The 15,851-nt window shown below is 24.3% G+C and overlaps 4 protein-coding genes across 4 annotated transcripts; 2 read left to right on the top strand and 2 right to left on the bottom strand. All coding sequences in view use genetic code 6, as the record gives it.

Moving 5' to 3' along the window:
- Nucleotides 1–85: 85 nt before the first annotated feature.
- On the top strand, nt 86–1,116 carry TTHERM_000485879 (transmembrane protein, putative). The gene is made up of 4 exons (XM_012799053.1): nt 86–298; nt 351–555; nt 611–783; nt 834–1,116. Exons 1-4 carry the CDS (start codon nt 149–151, stop codon nt 1,038–1,040), a joined length of 735 nt encoding a protein of 244 aa, XP_012654507.1. The 5' UTR covers nt 86–148; the 3' UTR covers nt 1,041–1,116.
- A 587-nt stretch (nt 1,117–1,703) lies between these two features.
- On the top strand, nt 1,704–5,780 carry TTHERM_00485870 (transmembrane protein, putative; the record flags this gene model as incomplete). Its single annotated transcript, XM_001032800.3, has 12 exons — nt 1,704–1,920; nt 2,014–2,102; nt 2,238–2,921; nt 3,016–3,174; nt 3,243–3,436; nt 3,505–4,617; nt 4,680–4,956; nt 5,013–5,153; nt 5,210–5,310; nt 5,368–5,452; nt 5,507–5,568; nt 5,630–5,780. 12 exons carry the CDS (start codon nt 1,704–1,706, stop codon nt 5,778–5,780), a joined length of 3,273 nt encoding a protein of 1,090 aa, XP_001032800.2.
- Nucleotides 5,781–6,188: 408 nt separating this feature from the next.
- On the bottom strand, nt 6,189–10,477 carry TTHERM_00485860 (PB1 domain protein; the record flags this gene model as incomplete). Its single annotated transcript, XM_001032799.2, has 2 exons — nt 6,189–6,421; nt 6,502–10,477. 2 exons carry the CDS (start codon nt 10,475–10,477, stop codon nt 6,189–6,191), a joined length of 4,209 nt encoding a protein of 1,402 aa, XP_001032799.2.
- Nucleotides 10,478–12,272: 1,795 nt separating this feature from the next.
- Nucleotides 12,273–15,548, bottom strand: TTHERM_00485850 (hypothetical protein; the record flags this gene model as incomplete). The annotated part of the gene is made up of 6 exons (XM_001032798.2): nt 12,273–13,191; nt 13,254–14,502; nt 14,563–14,742; nt 14,816–15,073; nt 15,131–15,209; nt 15,279–15,548. The coding sequence occupies 6 exons, from the start codon at nt 15,546–15,548 to the stop codon at nt 12,273–12,275; spliced, it is 2,955 nt and encodes a 984-aa protein (XP_001032798.2).
- Nucleotides 15,549–15,851: the final 303 nt, after the last annotated feature.

The following is a 15,851-nucleotide window of genomic DNA, read 5'->3' as shown; positions in this document are numbered from 1 at the left end:
TGAATCTACAAAAAAAATACTGTATTGATTTGATTAATTAGAAGATTTATATTTTATCAATTTATTAATTATTAAATAAATACAGCATAAATCTATATCAACTAGAACTTAAATAAAGAAAAAAAAAATATTTAAAACATATATTTAGATGTCTGCACCTGTATTTTCTACGATAGCTCGTGGTACTAATATATTAGTAGATTGCATTTTAATGTTTAGTTCAATAAAGAAACTGCCTAATAATAAATGTTTTGGAATATTAGCAATTCTCTCTTTATTAAACATTCAGCTGAACTCAGTAACTAAATTTAAGACATTAGAAAAAAAAAATATAATTTTAAATATGATAGATTCTAATTATAAATGACACTTTAAAAGGAGGTCCATTTTCTGTTTAGATTAAAGTTTACTCTATAATATTAAAAATAACTAAATAATATCTGATCATTTAGTTTAGTTCACTAAATCTAAAATCAATTTATTGTGCTCTTTAAAATTAGATTAGTTATTTATTTTTTAGTAAGCTTGTTTGGGTTTGGACTTTAGCTTACTTAAGTAAATTAATTTATTTTGATTATTAAAATCAATTTTATAAATGCATATATAATAGTTAGTTTAGTCTGCTTATAAAATGTATATGATAATATGGTCTTAAACGATCAATTTTTTTTAGTGTCAAAAGATGGGTACTTTACATATTCTTCTATTTAGATTGATAAATATGTTTGGGGTTCAGAATTTCTAGTCAATACATTTAATTTAGCTTTTGGTTTCTTAATTAATGTAATTTATTTCTACTAAATAAATTATAATTTAATTAAACTTTATCAAAGCAAAATTTTGGAGGCAATCAGAAACTTTATCTAACAGCATGTATAATTATGGTATTTAGTTCTTTCTGCTAATAATTCGAATTTTTTATAGACATATATCCACTATTTTAGTCCCTGTAAACATTTATAATTTTCTTATACTGGTAATTTATGATTGAATTTACTGACAGATAAAAATATTTGCTGAATATTTTTAAAATGCTATGATTTTAATGTGTTATTTCTATATATTTATCTATTAAAGCAGATGTTATTGATATCATTTTAGATAGTATTTTTTATCAAGTAATTTTATTAAAGATTTTTATAAAGATAGATAAAATAATCTACTTATATATTCTTTTTATTTATATTTAATTGATTGTTATAATAATAAAATTTATTAATTTAAAATTTTATTTTAATTATTTTTTTCAAGCTGATACATTTTTAATTAAATAATAAATATTTTTTTTACTATATTGTAATTTGTAAAAATCTACATATTTATAAAAAAACATAAACAATTTTCTTAATAAATTTAAATATTATAAATAATATTGACTGGCTGATAGATAGACTGACTCGCTCACTGATTGACTGACTCGCTCACTGACAAACCAAGTAAATAATTAACTAAGTCAGCAACTAACAGAGAGAATGGTAGATTGAAAGATTGCTAGAATTAAGTTTTAAATAATAATTTGCTATTTAAATGAAGATATTTATTAGTTTTCAAATAAATATCATTTAATTTAACTATATATTATAATATTAAATTGCTTTAAAATAAGAATTAATTAATTGTATTAAATATAATATTATTGTTTTAAATAGGATAGAAAGCTTTAATAAATATAGATTATAAGAATCTCCCTTAAGCAAGTCTTTATGCAAGATTAGTAGATAAAAATAGGTGTTGGAGCTTTATCCTTCATAGTATTATATTGGATTTACAAATACATATAGTCTTTAGATTTAAGTTTTACTTAAGGAGTTATAGTTGGGTTCGTATTATGCATAATAATTGAAATTGGGTTAGTCTTTTGGTATATCAAATGGAGAGTTTAGAAGAGCTAGAGTTAGTCAAAGATTAGCCTTAATATAAGTATAAAGTCGCATTTTAATGATATTTAATATAATATGAAGTAGATTTGAAGGTAATTAAACTCATTATTTTATTTTTAAATATTATCTATAGTTTCAATGGATATAGATAAGCTATTTGGAGAAGAACAGTTAGAAGATATTAAGGAAAAGAATAAAAAAAAGGAGTTTTTTATCAATTAGGTAATTAAATTAAATTTGGCATTTTAAATTGATTAAAGCACATACTGATAGTATGTATGCTAATCGCTTGATGAAAAAATAATTAAAGATGTTAAAGCAATTAACTACATTAATGTTAATTATAAAATAAATTAGTACTCGCATGAAAAAAAGCTAATGCAAAAGGTTTATAAAAAAGATGAAACATATACCAGCTTCCAACAGCAAAATGGTATAAGAAAAGCGAACACCATCATTACAGAGGAAAATAGTTAAAGCCCTTAATAGGGTGGATATGGTTAAAGTAGCTTAGCTATTCAACGATAAAACGTTTTAACTGAAACAAGCATTCAAAAGAAAGAAACTGGAGAAATGCAGAATGATGGATCAGAAAAGAAAGATAACATTTAAGAGAAAAAAAAGCATACTTTGGAAGAAATTGAAACATTAGCTTTTGAAAAAGTAAAAAAAAAAGAGTTTTTAAATAAAGTAAATACGTTTGGTAAGTTCTTAGAAGTTTTCATTAGCTTAGAAAAAAATTTTGCTAAGGATTTAAGGACTATTGGTAAGCCAAGATTTTTAAAAACTTGCATGTTTGATGTAGTTGTTAGACGTGATGAGAGGTACCATCATTCGTACAGACTTTGTGATGTTGATTCTATATATAGAGAGGAATTTAATACAATTTTAGCTATGAGTGAGTCTATTTCTCGCTAATCAGATTCTCAGTTAATTATACTGCCTAATTGGATTTACTTAAAAAATATCTTTTTAGAAATGAGCAAAGTACATGATCAGCTAGTCTAATATATACAATTTGGCATATTTGATTTAACTAAAGTAACCAAAACCATTTATTTAAATATATTACACTTTTATTATAAACAAAATTTTTGTAGAAGAAAGTAGAATAACCATTTTTTTCTTTCTCTAGGTGCTAATTGAGGAGTATGAAGAATAGTATAAAAAACTGAAACTTATGAAAAAAGAAGCTTAAGCTCATATACAAAAGAAATTAGAAGAGGCTAAATAATAAGAACTAGTTTATAATGAGATCAGCAAGAAAATCAAAAATATGGCTGAAACATACGAAGTAAAAAAATTAATTCATTACTTTCAATGCAAGAGTTTACTTTTTTTAATTAATAAATAAATATTTAGAACTAGCAATCAAGCCAAAACAAAGAATTAGCACGTAAAAGAGTAGAACTAAAAGGTGAAATAGAATTATTACTATATGATAAAAATAATAGCAAAATTAAAGTATATGCAAGCTACGAAGCTTTGCACAAGGCAAGATAAGATGCAAATAAAGTTAATTCTAAAATTAATTCTCATAAAAAAGAATGGGAAAAGTAAAACAATTAATTCATTCTAAATTAAAAATAATTTTAAAAAAAATTTTGTAATTTATTTATAATAGGAGATTTTAAACTCTTTTCAAAACCAGTATGAAAAGTATTATTAGTGGGTTCTTTGATATTACAAAGGATGTGTAAAAGAATTTAAAAAGCCTTCTTATCACAAATTTAAAGTAATCTACTACAGTACCTGTAATAGATTTTGATGCCTAGAGCTTTGAAAATGATCAATCCATTTACTCTTCGGTCGATGGGTCTTTTTCGCATAAGAAAAATAAGATAGTAAATTAAACTAATGCAAAGGGAACAAACAACATTTCTTAATAAAATGAAAGTGGATTACTAAATACAAATATAGGATTAACTAATAGAAGTGTCCTGAATAATTCTAATATAAATCCTTTATTGATATGTGTAGATCACCGCTAGTAGCTAACAGAGTTTTTAAAAAATTAAGATAAATATGATAAAGAGTATGATGAGATTGAAAAGTATCAAGAAGAAATTACATTTTTGGTAGAGGATGTTTGCTCTTCTCTATCTAAATATATATAGGAGTTTGAAAATAAGATCAGTAAAACAAATACTTTTAAATTTATGGGAGAAGCCATGATATACGAATAAATGGGCAGTTTTTTGCAAATAGATATTAGTGATAATACGAAGAGATATTTTAAGATAATGCTTACTCATTTTGAGAAGAATTTAAAACCGTTTTAAGCTAACACACAACGAGTTTTATAAGATTTGGCTATTGAAAAAAAGAATTACAAGAAACATATATCCACTGTATAGGATTTGTAAATTAATTTAGATAAAACTTGCGCAAATTGGCAATAAAATAGAGATTCTATAGTAAACTTTTAGTAAAAGTATGACTTTTTGAAGCATAAATTTGATGAGATTTACGAGAAAACTTACAGTAGTAAGTAAGAAATTGAAAAAATCATAAAGCAGCATGAAAAAGGTGTTGAAGATCTAAAAAAATAGATTATCAATGCTTTAGTTTAATTTTCAGTGTAGTTTTCAGAAAGGTTTGAATTGATTGAAAATAACTCTGATATAATTTTGTCATAAGATGATGACAACATGGAGGCTAATTTCTCAGATAAAGATTCTGTTTAATCAAGAGCTTCAACTTCTACATTGAGAAATAATAATAATTTAATGAAGAGGTAGTAATAATATCTTTATGATTTTATATGTAAATCTCATTTTTTTCTAACTTTTTTAATAGATCTAGTATTGCATTTATGGGATAAAGTGAATTTCTACATTAGTATTAATAAGAGGATGAAGTTAATGAAGCTGGATCAAATCATTTAAACCCAGCAAGTATATAAGATTAGCATAATAAATCAGCTGCTAAGATAGTTACTAAGCTCTTGAAAGTTTTTTATCAGTAATGGAAAGATGCAGACTTTTTCAAGGAGAAAATTAAAACAGAACTTTATATTTCTCTCAATAAAAAATTAGAAGACTCCCTAGAAGAGATGGTTGTTACAAAGCTTATTGTAATAGATTATTTTTATAATAATCTTTTAAATTATGATATTATGTTAAAAATTAGATTAAAGGAGAGGGACCAGATATAAAGTCAATTACACCACAAAAAAGCGAAGATTATGAATTTTTAGTTGATTTAGAACTTTCCTATAAAGGTACTGTGTACATTGAAATCGATACAGCCTATCATTTAGATTGGCCAAAAGTAATCAATCAATCATCTAATTTTTTATAACATAAAAACTTTAAATTTTTAAAAAGCCTGATTCTTACAAGCTACCTTTAACTGTTAAAATTAAGTTAAACGAATTTTACTCCATCATAAGACTTTGCTATGTTCCCAGGGAGTACGGTAAAAGCTGGTAATTATTTGTATATTTACTTTGAAGTTAACATCTCATCAATTATTTTTTAAAAAGGTTTTCTTTTATTGGTGAGCCAGTATTATCAATAGATATAGACCCTATCATTTCAAAAAAATACCATGTTTCTCGTCTCCCAAGAGTATATTTGTTATATAAATTGGATATAAGTTTACATATAAAAATTATTTATTAGGTAAAAACATTGATCTAAGAAATAATTAGTTAAAAAATTAAAAAAATGACATTCCCAAATAGGTAATGAATTCTTATTTTTCTTACAAATAATATTATTAATATTTTTAAATATTTAATAAAGAGATTCGATAAAGATTCCTTTATCAAAACCAGACAAAAAGATTACAGATATTAGAGAAAAATTGTTGCATAAAAAATAATCAATAATCGCTCGTGCTCCTACAAATAAATCAAATATTTACACAAATCCATATAAAGAAACAAATCAGTGAGTGAGTTAGTCTATGTATGTATGAGAGATTTATTTGTTAATAAGCAAAAAATAGAATAGTTAATAGTAGAGAAATGAGCAATAAATATTTACTATACAAAGATAAATAAAATTTTCTTGTAAAAATATATAACTTGATATTAAGTAGTAAGTAATAAGTAACGAATTTTCTGTGATTATTTGCTTATTGAGTAATAAATATATGTTAATTAATTGCATCAATAATTGCCAAGAAAATTCTAAATACTATTTTTGCTTTTTTACCTTTTCGAGTTCTATTAATTTCTTAAGAAAAATCATACAGCTCTTTTTCAAAGAGTTAATTTAAATAAAAATAAATCTTTTTAAATAAGAAATTGACTGACTGACTAACTTGCTAACTAATTATTGTGCTTTTCATATAAATTGATCAAAAATCTTGAAGCTTTTCTTAAGCACTCTTATTATTTTTAAATGTTACATATAATTCAATATACTTTATTATTAATTTCGAAATCATTCTATCTTCTTTATTGTCTTATAAAAAACTTTAAGCTATTTACTAATTCTATTTTACAAACTCATTAATGTCAGATTTACTGTCCTTGTTAAATATATTTTTGATTGTCTCTACTGTGCTTTCAATTAAAAACTCTAATGATTCTAATTAATTTTTTAAAATTTAAATTTATTAAATAAAAGTAATAAATAAATAAATAATAAGATTTATTTGTTTTTTTTACATTCTAATTCTATCTTTTTAGGCTTTTTGTACTAAAAGTCAATAGTGATTTTAGGACCAAAAAATTTCCTTTCTTCATTTTGTTATTAGTGATAAAGTCTCCATGCTGTTTTTATCTATTCGCCATCAGCTGCTTGATTTTGATTTATTTTTATGGGGAAAGCTATTGACATAACTTCTCCTTTATTCACTTAAACTACAGGGTATTGACAATTATCAGTTATACCAGATATGCATTTAAGGTATACGTTTTCAGGCCAATTCTCAGTACCATTATTTAAAATTTCTTAGAAAACAATTACACTATCATCTATCAGTATATCACTGGAGCAATAGCTATTAACAAGCTTAGCTCGATACTGTCTCTAATCTTCTCCTTATTTTTAACCTGAAGGAGTTATACTAGGTCTACTTGACGACAATCCATAAACTGATTGGGTCAAAGATTTACCTGATGTGTATTATGATTTTACACATATTGAATTTGAAATGTTACTACTACTACTGGAAGCACTTTAAGTTTGATTTACATTTGATTTAGGCTCTTCCAAAGTAAAATCGTTTGTATTATTCAATTTAGAATTTAACAAATTTTATGACTATTCTGGTGATTCTTAATTTTGTATATTTTCAAAAATGTTTACTTTTTATTTTTTAGATGATGAAGACTCGCTTATTAGTTGTATTTCGTTTTTTTAAGTTGGTGGTATTATTTCGAAATTAATTTAGTCTGTCTACTACTGAGTTGTATTAGAAACAAGAGGATGCTAAGAAACAACTGGGGAACTAATTATATTTGCACTAGATGGAGCACCATTACTATCAGCTATATTTTTTGGTACTTTAAAAATGGAAGAATCACAAAAAGTTGGAGGTTCATCATCTTAGTTGAAATTAGCTGTTACACAACTTATTTCCTAGTTGTTTAATGAGAGCACATTAAGGCTAGTGTTACCTGATATTGGCTTTTTAATAATTTTTTAATTTGTTGAGCATCTTGGTAAAACTACATTAATATTTGCGTCGTCTTTAGCTAAATTATCATTAAAATAATCAAATTGATCCTCGTGACTAGTATTTTTTACGATAGTTGTAACTGATTTATTATCCGATTTTGATCTCATTTTATGGAGATTCTATTATTGTTGTTGCAGCAATTCTGTATCTACTGAGTTTCTTTAACTAAACTCCTATCTAGCTTATGCAGAAAGTTAGGTTTATATTATAGACTATTACTATTATAGTTGTATGCTTTAAGGCTAAAATCCAATATATGTTGAAGTTTCTAATTAGCCTTAAAGTGCTTTTTAAATTTGTTGTACGTTATTTTATTAAGGGAAAGTAAAAAGATTTGTACTTTAAGTAAAGTTGTTTCTCTCTGGTTTTCTAATTAGGCTATTCTAAAATAAAGGATTTGTCATATTATTATTCAAATAATTCAAATTTTAAAGAGCATTTTGTTAAGTTGAGTTTCCGGCTTTTATGCTCCTGTCGAGTTAGCTTGTTCGTTAAATAGGTGTACTTGTTAATGACTACTGATTTTGTTATGTTTACTAATTCAAGTTGCTGTGCATGATCATTATATCATCTTTGCAAAATTAAACTACACGATGGTTCGAATCATGATTGTCCTCACAATTTTCACAAATAATATTATCAAAGTCAATATCATCCTGCCATCTTTTACTGAAAACCTCTGAGTTTCTATTATTTTTTGATTTACAATCAATGCAAAAGTATATAAATTTTAATTGCGACACATCAGTTTGGCATTCAGAGCAGCGGATTAAGTGCATGTTCTTTTATATTAAATTAGTATTGTTATTCACCTAAAGGGAAAGATCTTTATCCTTATTTGATTAGCTTGGCGTAAAAGGAGAAAATAAAGGCTAATCTTCTGGCTTTTGTGATGGTCTATTGCTAGCACACTCACCACATTATATTTAAAGAATCTTTTATAACCAGTCCATACTTTCTTTTGGGATGATTTTTTCAACTTTTTGTTATCTGACTGTTAAACTTTTTAGAACTATTTCTGCTTCTTTTAATTTATGTCTAACTATTGTTTGAATTACATTAAAGGTATTCGGATCTTCTATTTTCAAAAATCCTGATCCACCACATTTATCACATTCTGGACAAGGAGTAAATGGGATTATATCTTTTCCAATACTACTAGTTGGTGTTTTATCAGTTTTATCACTGTATCTGGAAGGATTATTTTTTTATTCCTCGTCCCAAATCATACATTTTTCGCAAGGAACTTGTATGCTCTAGCCTGAACGTAATGGTGGAGTAATTTGAGATGGACGAATCTTGCTTTACATCAGATTGTTTGTAGAGTTAGCCAAAGTGTTATTTTGGGATAGTGGTGGAGATGGTGAAAACTCTCTTTTAATATAATTATTAGCAATAAAATCACTTTCAATTGTTTTATCAAACTATTAATTCTATATACTCTCTTTACCAATCTAATCGAATTGTTCACGAGAAACAATTGCTTAATTTGTATATTAGCTAGAAAGTAGAGCTTCGTTTATTCTTATTCCTTAAGGAGCTTAAATTTAGTTTACATTATTTGCTGAATAATTAGATCCCATATTTCCTCCTCCAGTTGTTTAGCTTCTTGTGTCAACATTATTTGAAATTGTAGAGGAGTTTAATTCTGCTTGTTTGAGATATTATGAGTTTTTAGCAGCAAGATTTATATTTTGAGAATTGTTAAAAATATTTTAAGAACCTGGAGTAAAAGATAGGTGATTAGATAATGTAGGCTGCATATCATCTAAACCGCAGCTCATAGAGCTAATTTTTTTAATATCTTTTGATTTAATATCATTGTCTGATTCATCAATCATAGGATTTGGTATATCTGATCCGCTAATTAAATTACGTGTGTTAGACAATTTTTCGTTTTCAAACTTAGTTAGATCTTGATTACCAAATTTAGATGTTATATTGAGGTCGTTTATATTAGAGGAATTAAATGGCTACTACATTAATAAATTGTATTGATTCATTTGATTGGAAGTTGCAATAGCATTTTTTGTAACTGAAGATTTGACATTAGCAAAACTAACCATAATGTTTTATTAATTATTCTATTATTATGATAGTGACTAGCCTACATTTCTCCTTTCATTAGCAAAGCTTATATTTGATTCCACATTAGCAGTATAGCTTTGATTGGCAGATTACCTTTTTATGTCGTTCGCATTAGCTTCAGAAGCACCTCTTGAAAGAGAAGGAATTTAAGGTGCTGATGAGAGTGAATTATTAACAGCGTTGGTGTTATTATTAAAATTTACATTTACATTATTATTACCATTATTAAATCCATGGTTATTTAAGCAAGAATTTGTTGTACTCGAACTTTTTTAAGCTTGATTTCCTTATGTGTTCAGCATGCACATAAGCATCTAAATTATGTTATAATTTAAATCATTTGAATTTGGAGAGTTCATGTTTTGAAAATTTCCATAAAATGAGTTCTAATCTTAGCTTGAAATCTAAAATTGAGTTTTTTAATTTTTGTTTTGCATATTCTGATAATAAGGAGTAAAAGGATTTAGAAGCATTCCTATTACGTTGTTTGCTTAGTAAGTTTAAGATGATTATCCCTGATTAGCAAAGTTTGGCTGATTTCCCATAGCTTACTATTGCTACTCTTACCAGTTAAAGTATTGCTTAAATGATTTTGAATCTATTCTTAATTTTATTGCCTTGAGCTTTTCTTAGTTGCAATATTCCAAAAAAGCCTCATAATCTGATGAACTCTCAACATTAATAGAGTCATTTTCGCTATCTTAATACTTGAAACAGAAATTTTCTGGCAATTTGTTATCAAATTTATTTCTAGCTATATCTTCTAATTCTTAAAAATTTTGAGGGAATTTTGAAAGTCTAAAACAATCACCTCCAAAAACTAACTTTAAAGAAATTCTGTTCTATTAGTGCTCTTAAAATTAAGGAAACATCTTTGCTTAGCTTACTATTCAGATACTAATAATTAATTGCTAACCTGTATTCTTTTTTATAAAAAATATAAACATATTTGCATGAATATTTACATACAAAAAGTAATAGTAAAATAAAAGTTAGTTAAATAAAATATTCATAAAAGTATTGAGGAGATCTTTAAGCCTAAGTGAAATAGATTTACTTACAGCTATGATTTTAAACCAAGCTATTTAATATGGTTGCTAAATTTTTACAAAAATATTTAATTATGCCTACTAATTTATTCCTCTCTAATTTTAATTTTTGAAATAACCACTTAGTTATAGGCTGGATATTCATTGATATAATTTATATACTAAAGGCCATCTAAAAGACTAACTGTATTTAGTAAAATAATGTATTTCATAGTTAAAATTTTCTTTTCGATTGTTTAAAAACAAAAGTATTTGTAAATATGTCTGCTTAATTAATTTAAACCATGATCTTCATAAATAATTAAATAAAGCGATTAGTTTAAAATTTTAGAAATAGCATACATAATAATAGAAATTTGAAGCTAGAGATAATCAATAGAGAAATTTGAACCCTAATAATGTTTGATCAAAATCACTATGGAGCTATCAATCTATCTAAATTTTAACTTTTTCTCTTTTTGAAAAAGAAATACAAACAAAAAATATTATATTAATTATAAAATTTGTTTTATAAATTTTATATCCTTATTTTTATTTATTTTCTAATTTCTTATTCAGATTAAATGCATTAAAATAGTCTTTAATCTTTCAATAATGAATGAATGAGTGAAATTAATAGATAAGAGTTTGTTTATACTTATGCATAAAAACCTTCTTTCTTTTAACTTTTTAAGCCCTATAAATAATTATTGATTTCAAACAGCATATCTTACAAATGCTATCTAAAAAGAAAAGCATATTTATATGATAGAATGTATTTTGTTTGAATACAGCTAAAATTTTAACTTTTTCATGGTAATAAAAACAATAAATTAATAAAAAAATAATATAGATCTCATTTCAATTTTGCTAAATATTAAATTCAATTAAAAAAACTAAATATTATTTCTATTTCGTTACAGATCTACTATTTTAGTTTATCATTAAAACTTTCATCCTTAGAATTTAGATAAATTAGTAGATAACATTAACAAATATGATAGAATTACACATTTAACTCGCAAGCTCATTTTGGTTAAGGTTAAGCTCAAATCAATTCAGATAATTTATTAATTATTAATTTATTTTGATTGATTAAAACAAGACTGCTTGCTCTTTTTCATCTTATAATCTATTCTTATATTGAAAATTAAAAAATAACAATTTATCTAATGGAGGAGATTCTTTATTTGTCTATTTTAATATATCAATTTGATAAGAGATTCTCATTTAAAGAAAAAAAACAAATAAGAAAATAAAGATATTCCTCTTGTCTATTTCAAACATAATTTTTAAACCTCTTGATTGATTGTATACCTTAAAAAAAAAGGTTATAAAATAAAAAACAATAGTCTTATTACTTTAAATTTTTATAAAAATATTTGGTTTTTTTTTAAATAAATATTCATAAAATAGAAAATAAAGCTATTTTATTAAAATTAAACTTAGTTTTAGTTGATATTTTATTATTTCTTTCTAAAAATTACAGAATTGGTCCATAAATTTAATTTAATTTAATTAAATCAAAGTCAAAGAAACATTTATTGTTGACAATTAAATTAGCCATAAATAAATAATATCAAATTAATAAATAAGCAAGTAAATAAATATTTTAAATAATTATGTATTGATTCTCTCTTCAAGAAGATTTAAGATTTTGAGAATAAGATGAAGGAGTTGAGTCCAAGTTTTATTTCTTTTGTAGGAAATCGTTATTAATGTAGTTTTATTACTGTTATTCATTTTCTCTTTTTTGTAAGAAATACTTTTATCTGTCATCACTTCTATTTACATTTATTATTTTATGATCAATATTTTAATAAATTTTCAATTATGATTTTTCATCATTTAAATCAATTATCTATGCTTTATTCAGTTTATTAAACTTCTTATTTTAGTATTATTTACTAAAGTACAAAGAGTTTTAATTTTTTTTTTATTAAACAAATCTTGAAAGAAAGTCTTTAGATGTAGTCAGTTTAGGAGCAAATGTATGCTGTCTTTCACTATCTTATTGTTATAGATATATTTTATAATCACTTCTCTAACTCATTGATACAAGTTTTTACTCCTCTTTATCTAGAATCCTTCTTTTAAATTATATGAGTTTAGGTTCTTTGAAGGAATCGGAAGTAGTATTTAAGAATTAGGTATGTATTGATTCAAATGATTTTATATCTTCAGTTAAATTGCCCATTTCCTTTTCATTTTAAATCAATGTTTGAACTCTTATTGAATTTTTTAACTTTTATTAAGAAGTACGATCAGTTAAACTTTCATTTTATTTAAAACTTCTTAAAGGTAAATATACCATTTAGTGAAGTTATTTGTTTGAAATTTATAATTATTGGGAATAATAACATTCATTTTAAGTTAATGCTTTTCCAGCATTTTAGTTATTGTTAAAACTGCCTTATTTGAATGATGCACTTCTATCTTACATTTTATATTAGTTCTCTATATTAATTTTTGATATCGGTTGGAGCTTAGTGTTAGAAATAATCCTTTATGAGATCCTATCTTCAAATATCGAATTAGTATGAGTTTTGTAATTATTTCTATTTATATAATTTTTCATATTTCAAAAATGCATTTTATTAAGTTTAAAAATTATTTTTACCTTTCTTATTTGCTTGTACTAGATATATGATAAGCGACTCTGTCGGTTTATATTTATTCATTTTGATTTTATTCAGCTTTCTTACAGCTTTAGTAATCTCCATCTTTACCTTCTGAGTTTTCATTTTTTAATGCTAATTTAGTAATCTATCCTACTCTACTCGCTTACTTATGCATACTTATTATTTATTGAACTTTTTGCTTTTTATTAACTATTTTATTTAAGCTTTTCTATGTAGAAAATAGTTAAGATTGCCTAAAATTAATTTTTTGTTAGGAAAGTTCACTATAATCTTCTTGCGAGTTTTGTTAACTTTCAAAATCAGATTAGCTCGATTAAGTCTAAAAAGTAAATTATTTTACAATCTAAGATTAGTCCTAAAATTGTTAATCTTCAATTAACTTTTGATCTTTTTTCTAATTATTTTAGTCAACATTAATAATTTCTAAATTTGAGACTTTTAATATTGATGATCTTTCTTTTTTTTCACTATTAGATAAATCTTCTTGATCTTTACTTACATAAGATAGCCTCTTTTAATTAGCTTATCCATTTTCGTTTAACGAAAGGTGTGATGGTTTTCTATTGCTGCCATTGTTGTTATTATTATTATTATAATTTTGTAAAGAAAGATAAAGAGGATTATGTAAGCTATATGAATTTTTTTTTTACTTATTGGTTTGTTAGTTTGCAACTTCGGTATTTTCAGGTTGCAAAATCTATGGGTTTTCTAAATTATTTTATAAGCTATTTAGTTAATTAAACATTAAGCTATCTATATATTTAGATCTTCTAACCTTTCCAATAAAAGCAATACATTTGAGACCAGTATTAATTCCTAATTTACTGTTTTCAACAGCATTCTAAATAGCTGTTTTAAATGGAAGTGAAATTAATTTTTTGTTTTTATTCAATTCAGGTCCGCATCTGTTGCAACAACAGCTTTTAGGTCTCATTTTAATATTATCAATTATCTTTGTTTCTTTTTTCGCCTAATTCTTTGGCGTAAATCCAGAGTTAATGTATGTATTGCCTCTATTTTAGTTCATTCTTCTTTATGCATAGGTTTTTGTTGTTGTTTTATTATTTCTTTTTTGTGAATCTGTACTTTATGGAAAATTATTTGAATTGATCTCATTCTATAAATTTTCTTCAACATCTGAAAATATCCAAAATTAGTTTTTTTATCTAAGATTTTACTCCATATCGTTTGAAAAGTAAACAAAATTGTTAGATAAACTCTTTCTCCCTAATATATAAAATTATGTTTAAATATTTTCATTACATGATTGTGTAAATTATTTCATACTAAAACTTGGTGCTTTGGTATTCTTTTCAGTTGAAAGATTATCTGTATTTTCTTCAGCACATGAATTAAGTACATCTCTGGCACTTGATGTCTTACTTTTACTATTATGTTTTCCAGCAGCAGCAATAGCAGCAGCCTATGCTACTCTAAATGAATCCTTAAAATATTTATTGATATACTCTAAATTTATAAATAAAAATTTTATTTTGTTTTATTTTATTTATCAAAAGTTAAAAAATAGTTAATCAATTACGTTGCTTTGAAATAACACTTCCACTTAAGCTTTAACTTAGATTTAATTTTTTTAAAGCTGATTTATTCATAAAACTAGTGCTTAATTTTCTCTCATCATTTACAGGACTTAGTATACTCAATCCTTGTGTATCTAATATGTTTTTAGATAAATCCTACCAAGTAATTTTCTTTTCTCTTGTTTATTCTTCTATATTTTGAGTGTTAAAACGTAAGGTAGAATCTATTTTAAAGTAAGGCACGAAATTGAGCTCTTTGACTTTGTAAAATATTTAAATTACATTATATTATATGAATTTAAAATGGAATAATATACCCATTTGATGCTGAGAATCAAATAATGCTCCTTCTTCGTTATATTCTATCTCCTACGCTTTAATTAATAATTCATCTTCCTATTATTTTATTTATCGTTTTATTACTAATGCTAATGGAAGAAAAGAGTTTAAGAGAATGAGATTTACGTTCTTCAAATATAATTTACTGTATGGAGTCATATTATCATAAGTATCACCCTAAAAGGATAGAGTATCTAATTTTTTTATCATTAGATTTTGTCTCATTTCTTCTTCTACTTACTAAATCGGTTTTACACTTCTATTATTTAATAAATTTAAATTGTAAAATTTTCTTCTACTTTTGTATTGGTTAATTACTAAAAATTATTTGTGCTTTTACTTGTTACTATTATTTAAAGTTATGGTTTATTAGTACAGCTAGAAGCGTATTTTCATTTATAAAAAACATTAAATTTTTAAAAATAAATAAATTTCTCATGTAAATCTCCTTATATCTATCTATCATAGAGTTATTTTATTAAAATATTATTACTAAATAAATATGTCTGTTTATTTATTGAATAATGAAAAATTATTACTAAATATACTTATTTATTTATTTACTCTTGAAATTCTTGTATTTATCATCAGAATATTTAAATAAAATCTAAGTCATTTCTTTTATTATTAACAAATGTTATTTTTATCACATTGAATCAGTTTATAATCAAAACAAAGTAATCTTTTTCTAATATCATA

This window comes from Tetrahymena thermophila (genome assembly GCF_000189635.1).
Source record: "Tetrahymena thermophila SB210 genomic scaffold scf_8254527, whole genome shotgun sequence".
Taxonomy (NCBI): domain Eukaryota; phylum Ciliophora; class Oligohymenophorea; order Hymenostomatida; family Tetrahymenidae; genus Tetrahymena; species Tetrahymena thermophila.
Note: the sequence above shows the minus strand (reverse complement) of the source record. Positions and strands in the feature narration are given on the sequence as shown.